At 43.9% G+C, this 10,874-nt stretch overlaps 1 protein-coding gene across 1 annotated transcript in view; it reads left to right on the top strand.

Annotated features, from left to right (window-relative positions):
• The window catches only part of GRIPAP1 (GRIP1 associated protein 1), a 255,468-nt gene extending 244,967 nt beyond the window's left edge, over nucleotides 1-10,501 (top strand). The window contains exon 29 of the mRNA XM_068248000.1: nucleotides 470-10,501. Within this exon, the coding sequence (XP_068104101.1) occupies nucleotides 470-562 (93 nt within the window). The 3' untranslated portion in view covers nucleotides 563-10,501. The remainder of the gene's footprint in view (nucleotides 1-469) is intronic.
• Nucleotides 10,502-10,874: the final 373 nt, after the last annotated feature.

Below are 10,874 nucleotides of genomic sequence, written 5' to 3' on the forward strand. Positions count from 1 at the left end.
ATATCGGTGACATTCTGTAGAGCACCACATCTTGGTGATATTCTGTAGAGCACCACATCTTGGTGATATTCTGTAGAGCACCACATCTCTGTGACATTCTGTAGATAACCACATCTCAATTATATGCTGTTGAGCACCATATCTCTGTGATAATCTGTAGAGCACCATATCTTGGTGATATTGTGTAGAGTACCATATCTCAATAGGGCACCATATCTTAGTGATACTCTATAGAGTACCAAATCTTGGAGAAACTCTGTAGAGCACCAGATCTCAGTTGACTCTCTGTAAAGTGCCTGTGACCTAAAGTCCAATTTTCCTCTTAACAATACATTGATTGTCTATAAAACCAAGCTGCAGTTATGAGATAACACCTCACATCTCCAAAGCCTGTACTCAGATCCTCTTTAGTCTAAAGTGTTAAATGATAATTGATCCATAATGCAATCATTTTTTGTCTCCCATGCAGGATCTGGAAGCCCTGTCCCAGGAGATTGTCCGCCTCAGCAAGGAATGTATTCCAGCCACACAGGAGAGCCCCCAGTCTCACCCGACAAGCTGAAGGCCAGGCCGCGGCTCTGCTTCTACCACCATCTCCAACATTGGACTCTTATACCGGCCTTTTCCAGGGGCAGCTCTCGGTTTCATTTTGATCTACCCTCTCTGCTCAAGCATTCCTCATTTGTGTGTCCAATTTAAGCTTAATTGTCTCTTAAGATATTTTGTTTTTTGTATGTTGAGGGTGATCGTGGAACACTACTTCAGGTTACAATGTACAGAGGAATTTGCACAGGTCCGATCAGAATTCCCAGTTTCTTTATTCTCATTCTTGTGAACTTTTTCTGTGAGTGTTAACTGTTATCGACTGCTTTTATGTCATAATTATTTTATATTGCTCTTTTTCTCTGAATGTCCGAATGTGTACGGCCTTCCATAAATGCATTCTGCCTTGACGCTTAGCCAGGGAGGGGCATCTTGTCGGGACATTTCCACTGTCTAGTCTCATGAAGGAACACAACCAGGAACTTCAACCCTCTAACTGCCTAATTTAAAGCCCTACTTCGGGGACGGGTTCTGTTAATGCATGCTGTGGGTAATTAATTTAAACAATGTCGCATTTATACTTTTATTGTAGGAGTCTTTATTTTGCAGTATAAAAATCTGTAATACCCCCTCTACCATTTCCCAAGGTTCTGATCTGCTCCTCAGAGACACCCAATTCTCTGGACATACGCACGAACCACACCCCTCAAACGTTGTTAAGCTTACCATACATCTACCTATACTGCAGCCTGATTGACCACCCAGTTAGATAATTTTACTGAATCGTATGAAAGTCGGTGTGGCAAAAAAACGGCCCGATCGACGATTTAACCAACTTGGGTCTGAAATCAGTCGAATGTATTGATTGAGCAAACTGGAAAATGTCGGTGCTCGATACGGTGTGCGGTGGCAACAGCATGCAATATCGCAACGGACCCCCGGCCACTCCCACCCCGCCCCCCAAATGTAAATGCCTCTCCAACAAACCCCCCCCCCCCCCCTCCTGCCCCAGGGCCCACCATGTGCGTGAGATGTCCCACGACACGTTCTGATGCTTGGTGAGATGGTGGCGCTCAAGAGAAAAAGCAAAGGAGACGGAGTCAGTGCAGCCGAGATTTATAGTGGGGTGAGACATTAACAATTTGGTGGTGTCCAGCTAGACAGAATCAGCGGCGTCGCGAGGCCGATTCTTGAGAGATTTCATGCTGAAATCAATTGGGGATCGGCCTGCGGTTGTATGGGCAGCTGACAGATCTGTCTCTAATCAGATTCAGTCAGAGAGAGATCTGTCTCTTGTTCGATCTGCCCATCATCGCTGCTTCTATTATAAGTTGTTGTTTTTTTATGTGTGGAGAGAAGATAAGCTTTGGTTTACTGAGTAAACAAAGGCGTAAACTTCTGGATGACATACTGTGACAGTTGCATTGATTCTCACTTCTCAGCAAGAGAATCCTTTTTTTTTGCCTCGCATGTACAGCTCCCTCATTCTGATCAGTAAGTGACATAAAAATACATAATTACCACTACCACTTACTATAGCGTGAAATGGGGAGGAGTTGTGTTTTTATGCACATAAGGCATTGCAGTAGTTCTCTTCCAATCAGTGTTGACTATTGATGTTACAGCCTATCTGTCCATTTTTTTGATTACCGCCTCTTTTGGCTAATGAGTGGTGATGACATTTCTTTGAGACAAAGGCAGGTAGTATAACTATATGGGCAATAAGAAAATGGGAGGCAGATTTTTATTGTATGGCATGTCATGACTGTAGTTACACTTCAAATGTGCTTAACATGTCTTTAAAGTGGGTCCGAAATCAGTAATGCAGAATATATATTCATTATTTCCCACCCTTTTTAAGATACAGGCACTTAGAGACACTGAAGCGAAGAAAAAAAATATGATATGATGATTTTTAGGTGTAGTACAGCTAAGAAATAAAACATTAGGAGCAGAGACATAAGTCGAATATTGTTTCCAGTACAGGAAGAGTTAAGAAACTCCAGTTGCAAAAGAGCCATTGAGCTCCATGACTTTCAAAGTCGCAGAGAGCTCTGTCTTCTGAAGCTTGTTATCTTAACTATCAGTCACTGTAATTTCTCTTTCTCTCCAGAGGACATTTCAAAAGTTCACTGGCCTGCTCTGTAAAATCAATTAGTAGTGTGTAAACTGCAAATATTAGAGGATGGTGCAATGTTATAAAAAACACTATATAACTGAAAATAAAAACATAAGAATATTTTCTTTGCTACTAATGTTCTAGTAATTATCAGTACTACACAACCAATTCATTATATCATCATATTTTTTTTGCTTCAGTGTCTCTTTAAATTGCTTCACGGTGTTAATACTGATGATAAACTAACTACAGTGTGTGTTGTTCCCTGCTTGAGTAATGTGCTTCAAAACTGTACCAGCTGCTTCTACAGTTTAAAATGGACTCTATTGTATATTCATTCTCATTTGTGTATTGAAGTGCTGATAATTTCTGCACACTCTGGGTGTGAGGAGCTTAAAGAGGAACTGCAGTAAAAATAACGTCATGAAAAAAAAAGTGCTTAATTTTTACAATAATTAATTATGCTTGATTGGGGGCCCTTTCACACCGGGGCGGTGCAGTATCTTTCCGCCCCCGCCGCCGTGCAATGAAAGTCTATGGAGACTTTCATACTGCGACACGATAGAAGTGACATTTTTGCCGCATCCCCGATGCAGGTCCAGAACTACGTTACCATGTGGCTTCTGCGTTGAGTTGCCGCGATCTGCTTTGGCCCATGTTAGTCTATGGCGGCTCGTGGATTTTATTTTAATTACCATCGCGGCGTAGCAATACGCTTCCATATACATCAATGCAGGAAGTGACGGCAAGCACCGCGTCACTTCCTGCTTGACCGGGGGCCAGGCAGGGAACACTGTGCTATAGTGCGGTGTTTCTTGAAGGCCTGTTTTGGCAGTGCATCGCCAACACTGATTTACAGCATGAAACCAGCCTCAGTCAGTGTTTGCACATTGTAAAATATTTCCTCTCCTTGATTTACACTGGCATTTATCACAGGGTGACATTTTTACTGTTGGCAGGTTATGTCAACGGAAAGAGATGATGCATGTTTGGCAGTTGGAAACAGCTGTTTTTTCCCACAATGCAACTGTGATGTCCCCTATGGTGCTGACATCACACTGTGGGAGGGGTTTCACCGCAATATCAGCCATACAGAGCCCCCTGATGATCCGTTTCAGAAAAGGAATAGATTTCTCACAGGAAAGGGGGTATTAGCTACTGAGAAAGTTCAATCCTTGGTTACGGTTTCTCTTTAAGGCCCGCACCCACATACAGCGGCTGCCGACCACAACCTGTGAGCGATCCGCCCGGTGGAACAATTCACCCTGCAATGGTCGATCGCGTTGTCTGCTGCTCTCCCGCCATGTGACGTCATGCACATGCCAATCAGTCGTCCCTTGCCCCCTCCCCCCACGGTCGCAATAGAACATGTTGTCAGCTGCATAGCAGGTACGCGTCTATACAGGCTGGACAGCGGTGTCATCCTAAAGGCGCGTACACACACCTGATGTACAGTCCGTTGGCAGGATCGGTCTAAACCAGCCTTATCAGCCTGCCGACAGACTGTACACACTGGCAAACTGTCGGCAGAACGGCTTGCCCTGCGGGCGGGTCTGCTGACCCGTCGTTTGCAGGAATCAGGCGTATGTACGCGCCTTAAGGCATCAGGTCCCAATTACCGACGGGTGATATAAGTCTAGAGCTGTTTACGCACCTTCAGCCCTGGGGAAACCATCTATCTGAAATGTAAACAATGGCAATACGACTGTACATTAGAACAGAACTAAAATCTGTAAACTTATTGCATTCTTCAGAGCCTTATTTTAAATTATGTTTAGCACACTTAAGTAAATTTACACTAAATACTATAAGTGATGTGGATACATGTAGTGAAAGAGGTAAGGTCAATACTCCTGTCTGCCATGATTGTGAAACTCATGACCTCATGCTTCACAGTCAGGGGCAGAGCCTCTGGACAATCTCATTGGCAGAGGGGGGTGTACAGGCAGCAGTTGGTCACCAAGGAGGAGATGAGTTCACATTTGGTATTGCAGGTATTTTAGATGTTATACTGCAAAATAGAACTGTTACAGTGCGGACCTCCTGAGTAGGGATGATCAATGAGATGCAAATATATGCAAGTTTGTGCAGGATTATGTATATTTGTATGCAAATTTATGCAGCTTGAAAACCGACTGATCAAGCCCCACCAAGTTTAAATTGATTGGTCCATTTTTAAGCTGCATACATTTGCATACAGATTTACGTAATCCTTCATTAACTCAGAAATATTTGCATCTCATTGATCATTCCTACTCCTGAGCAACCCTAATTAGCCCATGAAGCCACCTGTCGCATTGAGAGACCAGCAGGAAGTCCTGAAAGCTTAAAGGGGAGGGTTTTCCTCCTGACACTAGGGGACTTTCTCCTGATGCCTAGTTACAGTATTAATTTGCATATCATTTTGTCGGGGCCCAGTCCATGTGTCTCAGATTTACTTTCAGGGTTACTGTAAAGTGGATCTGAACTCTGCTCTAAAAGATTAAGGTGTGTGAGATCTGCAGATATCATAGACTATGAAAGCATTTAGCCGGAACAGATCTTTTGCAGATACTGATCTGTTGAATGTGTACAGCATCTTTGTGTGCAGCATCTTGCAAAGATTTGTATCTGATGGGGAGTTCAGCTCAATAGAATAGACTGTGTAGGTATGACTCTCATACTACATGGAAAGGGGTAACATTGGTCTGTGATCTTTCATTAATCTTTTAAGTGTGTACACAGCTTAAGTTCCTGTATACTGACAAGATGTTAGAACACACGGCTTATATACAGTACCCTGGACATTTCGGAAGAGGAGAAACATTATTTTGCAAACAAAATAAATGTCATTAGATGCCTTAACCTCTTGAGGACCACAGGCTTACACCCCCCTAGTCACCAGGCCATTTTTTTTACAATTCGGTTCAATTTTACAATACACTGCAGCTTTAACAGTGTGCTGCACGGCCATACAACTTACCACGCAAATGAATCTTGCCTCCTTTCTTGCCACCAACAGAGCCTTCTGTTGGTGGCATCTGATTGCTGCTGTGATGTGCTTTTAAAAAAATTAATTTATAATGTTTTTTTCTTAATAAAAATGTCTTTTTTTTATTTCTCTGTCCCCCCCCCCCCCCCCCCCCAAGAGCCAATCAGGGTGATCACTTTGTGAGCCAATCAAGGGGAGATCGCAGCGCTGTACATACAAAAAGCGGCTTTTTTCCCCTCTTTTGTAGCCTGTGAGCCGCGGCTGGCAGGTTGAACACGAAGCTCCGCTGCGTGTCTCGGCAGGGAACAATTGCGCATGTGTGCGAGCGTTCCCTGCTGATCTCCGCCTCCAAGACTTTACGCCGATCTGCGTTAGGCGGCCTCGTGGGAGCCACTCTGCGGCCACTGATCGGCGTTAGGTGAGTGGTTAATGAAGTTGTAATTAAGGCATCTAATGACACGTATGTTTGCAAAAGACCATTTCTCCTGTGAATGCCCAGTGTATATAAGCTGTGCGTTTCACCATCTTGTTAATATACAGGAAATAAGTCTGAAGAAGGCTTATAAGCCGAAAGCTTACTTTTTATTTACCTACAAGTCGGCCAATAAATGGCATCATCGTGATTCAAAACGTCTTGCTTTCACTGATGGCTAACACGGTGCAACATTCTACTATTCTGTCTTGTTTTGGAATGATATAAGTACACGGGGCTGATGTGTCTGCACTCTGCCTATGCAGGACATGCTTCCTGTTTAATAATGCAGCACAGCATGCTTACCATTCCCGTCTTTCAGTGCAAGCCCATCAGTCTGCTCAGAGTGACTGACAAGGGTGGTCCGTCTACATACCTATAGCATTTATCTTAACAGCCAGCTTAGCAAGAGCGAAAACCTCACTAAACCTCTGCAGGGCTGCATCCTCAATACCGCTAAATCAGGTAACACTCTGCGGGCCTTGCTATAGTCTATGACCCTGGTAAGGGCTGCACTTGTTTCTAAATAAGTCCTGGCCAATTGTGCAGAATTATTTATAGTCTTCAGCCTGGAGGTAGATTAATATATCACACCCATATAAAATGGTAGATAAACTTTTGCATTCCATAATGTTACAGGTTTACTTTAAAGCCTCATACACGGGGCGTGTTCTCAGGTGAGGTTACCGGCTGGGCAGACAGAATCTAGTGTGTGTACGGTGGCCCAGATGTGTTTTGGCCGAGTGCATTGTTCCCCTCTTCACCCCTCCTGCTGGAAGCAGTTCCGTCGCGCACTGCGCCATCGTCCCTCCACTCCACCTCCATAGCAACAGAACAGCCACAGCCTCTCAATGCCTCTCTCTGTTTTGCTGTCCACAGCTGACATTCATACGTCCGCATCTTCAGGCCCCACTACAGAAGCATGATAAATATCAGTCACAGAGTACAAATATATAATTACAAACACTTTTTTTTTCAGTAGCTAGTTGATAAGAGGATTTACCTTAAAGAGAACTCCGCCCAAGAATTGAACTTTATCCCAATCAGTAGCTGATACCCCCTTTTACATGAGAAATCTATTCCTTTTCACAAACAGACCATCAGGGGGCGCTGTATGGCTGATATTGTGGTGAAACTCCTCCCACAAAGAAATTCTGAGTACATACTCTTGGCAGTTTCCTGTCTGTGAACCTTGCTGCATTGTGGGAAATAGCTGTTTACAGCTGTTTCCAACAGCCAAAAAAGCATGCAGCAGCTACATCACCTGCCCACAGTAAAAATGTCACCACGTAATAAATGTCAGAATGTAAATCAGGGAGAGGAAAGATTGTACGATGGGCAAACACTGACTAAATCATTTATACATAATTATTGTGAAAATGAAGCACTTTTTTATTTCATTATTTTCTCACTGGAGTTTTGGAAATGCTCAGAATCTTCTTTGAGGGTTTTATTACTGTCTGCAGCCCCATCAGGGAGAACTTCCTGTCCAAAAAGAAAAATCTCTAGCAGGGACAGACCTAACAATAAACAAAAAACTGGAATGAAGAGAGGCAGATAGTTGATATTAAAGTGGACCCGATCTCTTGCACAGCACACAATGCAAAGTCTTTATTCCGCATAAAGTTGCTGAAGAAATTCATTGCTCTCTGTTCTGTGTTTGTTTAGCCAGATGAAAGTGACTAATTAGTTCTTATCCACAGCTTTAAATAGACTGCAGGAGCTCTGCCAAGGCAGCTTTCCCCATATAGTAAATATTTATATCCCCTGCAAAGTGAAACCAAGTTAAAACTTCAGGGGTTTATAGGTTTTCCTTAAATTGTAATAAAGATTTGTTTTTCCCCGTAAAGGTTATCCTTCTATGGCTAATCTTTTAGAGCAGAGAGAAAGTTCTGAGTTTAGTTCTACTTTAATTTTCATTGCTACCCTCAAGTCCCTTGTGACAGGACAAGTGATGTAGATTCTGAGTTGTGCTCTCTCGCTGTCTGGATTTGGGCAAAGTTTGAGTTTGTGCCCTCTGGGGGGTACTCACCTCGGGAAGGGGAAGCCTCCGGGTCCAAATGAGGCTTCCCCCATCTCTGACAAGGCTTGATATATTTACCTTCTCTGGCTCCAGCGGGGGGCGCTGTTGCGGCTCTCAGCACGGAGATAGACGGATATAGACAATCTGCCGGATCCGCTCTACTACGCAGGCGCTGGAGACTTGCGCAGCAGAGCGGGCCGACAGCAAATGGCTATTTCCGCCTATCTCCGAGCGTAGAGCCAATACTGCGCTGGAGCCAGGGAACGTAAATATTTACATCCCCGCTGTTGGGAGGGGCACAACGAGACCGCCGTGAGACACAGGAGGACGGGGGAAGCGCCTCATTAGGATCCGGAGGCTTCCCCCACCCGAGGTGAGTACACCCCTACCCCCGGGGGAACTTTTTTTTCTTAGTTACAGGTTTTCTTTAAAGCAATACTGAAGTGATGCTAAAAAAACCGACTAAATGTTACTAGATGCTCACCTAATGTAGAGGGAAGGCTCTGGCTCCCGTGGGTTTCCTCCCTATTTCCGAACGCATTTCGATGAGTTTTAGGTCGATTGCCATGTAAAGTATGGAAAATCGACCTAACAATCCATCGAAGCTTGAATCGGACATGTCAGAAAAAATAGAATCGATGCATATCGACGGACGCATCGAACGCAGAAACGCATGGTGTGTATCCAGCATTAGAGCCTTCCCAGTCCTCTCTCTCTCTCTCCATGCCCTCGTTCCAACGCTGTCTCTTGTTGAAATTCCACACCTGTGAGAGTCTTCTGAACCACCTATGTCCCTGGGTGCTTCCAATGATGGACGGCTCTGTGCTGCGCCTCCCATCTTCAGAAGCACTCAGGGACACGAGTGCCTCTGGCGCCTATCACAAACTCCCTAAGGCGCTGACCAGTTGGTCGAATAACTTAAATGGGTGGGGTCAGTGGTGGACCGAGGGCAGGGAAAGAGGACCGGTAAGGCTTTATGGTATGGTCACTATGGTGGCATACTGGATAGCACTCTCGGCTCGTATCCCAGCCAGGGCACTAACTGCACAGAGTTTGTATGTTCATCCTGTGTCTGCGTGGGTTTCCTCCGGGCACTCCTGTTTCCTCCCACATCCCCAAAACATACAGATAAGTTAATTGGTATCCCCCTTAATTGGCCCTAGATTATGATGGACATATGAGTATGGCAGGGATTGGATTGTAAGCTCCTCTGATGACAGTCAGTGACATGACTATGTACTCAGTAAAGTGCTGCCAAAGATGCCAGTGCTATGTAAATACATAATAATAATAATAATATGGTAGGGACATTAGACTATGACTATGGTAGGATTGGAGTGTGAGCTCCTCTGAGGGACAGTTAAGTGACATGACTATGTAATCTGTACAGCGCTGCAGAAAATGTCTGCTATAGAAATACTAAATAATAATAGTAATAATAAAATGGTACCCAAAGCCTTGCACCTCTATACGTGAGTATCTAAATTTGTTTAGGATGACTTCAGTATTACTTTAAAGGGAACCTAAACTGAGAAGAATATAGATTTTTCCTTTTAAAATAATACCAGTTGCCTGACTCTCCTGCTGATCCTGTGTCTCTAATACTTTTAGCCACAGCCCCTCAACAAGCATGCAGATCAGGTGCTCTGACTGAAGTCAGACTGGATTAGCTGCATGCTTGTTTCAGGTGTGCGATTCAGCCACTACTGCAGCGAAGAGATCAGCAGGACTGCCAGGGAACTGGTATTGTTTAAAAGAAAACATCCATATCCCTCAGTTTAGTTTCCTTTTAAGGGTTCGTTCACACTACAAGAGCTTTTCTAAGTGCTTTGTGGTTTTAAAAGCTCCTGCTAATGTTATCCTATGTGAGTGTTCACAAATCTCTAGCGTTTAAAAAGCTCTTGAAGTATTAATCAGCCCTAAAAGTGACAAATGCAGCAGAATTGTGACCCAGCGATGTCATCCCTCCAGCGACGACCCCGTAATATTCCAATACTGTATATTATGATGTGTTAGGCTGTCCTGCCTGACATGCGGATCTGCTTTCTATAAATATATATATTTCATGCATTGTGAAATGTAAAATGACTTGTAAATATCATTGTGCGTGAGACTGTGTGGTCTGTATCTTATCAGAAAGGAGGAGCGGACCATTATTGTACACTGGAGGGGGACACGCGTCTCTCAGCCACTCTCTTTGTATAGCGTTCCCTTAGGCTGGAACAATGTGTATGAATGGTGCAGCCTTTGTCGCTGGCAGAGGAATACAGCCACTCTCGGGAAGGAGGAGCCATATTACTGTATCTCGCATGCCCCCTGTCAGCGCAGGACCACAACATGTATGTAACTGGAAATAAAACCCTTCAAACCCGCCCCTTCTTGTCGTGTGATTAGTCCGAAGCATAATATTCAATGTGTCAAGTGTTTGTTCTTACAGACTAGTAATGGTGAGATGCGAAGAATTGTTAGTTAATGCAAAGTGTATGCTAATTTATGCAGGTTGGAAATAAACTAAGGAAATGTAACGGTTTTATTTGATTGGTGTATTTCCAGGCTGCATATATTTGCATACATTTTGCTTCGACTCTAATTAGGCCTGATTCACACTGGCATGGATGGAAAACTGATCCGTGTAAAAACTGATCCGTGGCACGGATGATGGATCAGTTTTTAAAAGGGTCAGTTTTGCTATTGGTCACGAGAGTGAGCGCCTTTAATCCGAAATTATACATAGGTGAGTTCCGGT

Source organism: Hyperolius riggenbachi, chromosome 8 (assembly GCF_040937935.1).
Source record: "Hyperolius riggenbachi isolate aHypRig1 chromosome 8, aHypRig1.pri, whole genome shotgun sequence".
Classification (NCBI taxonomy): Eukaryota; Metazoa; Chordata; class Amphibia; order Anura; family Hyperoliidae; genus Hyperolius; species Hyperolius riggenbachi.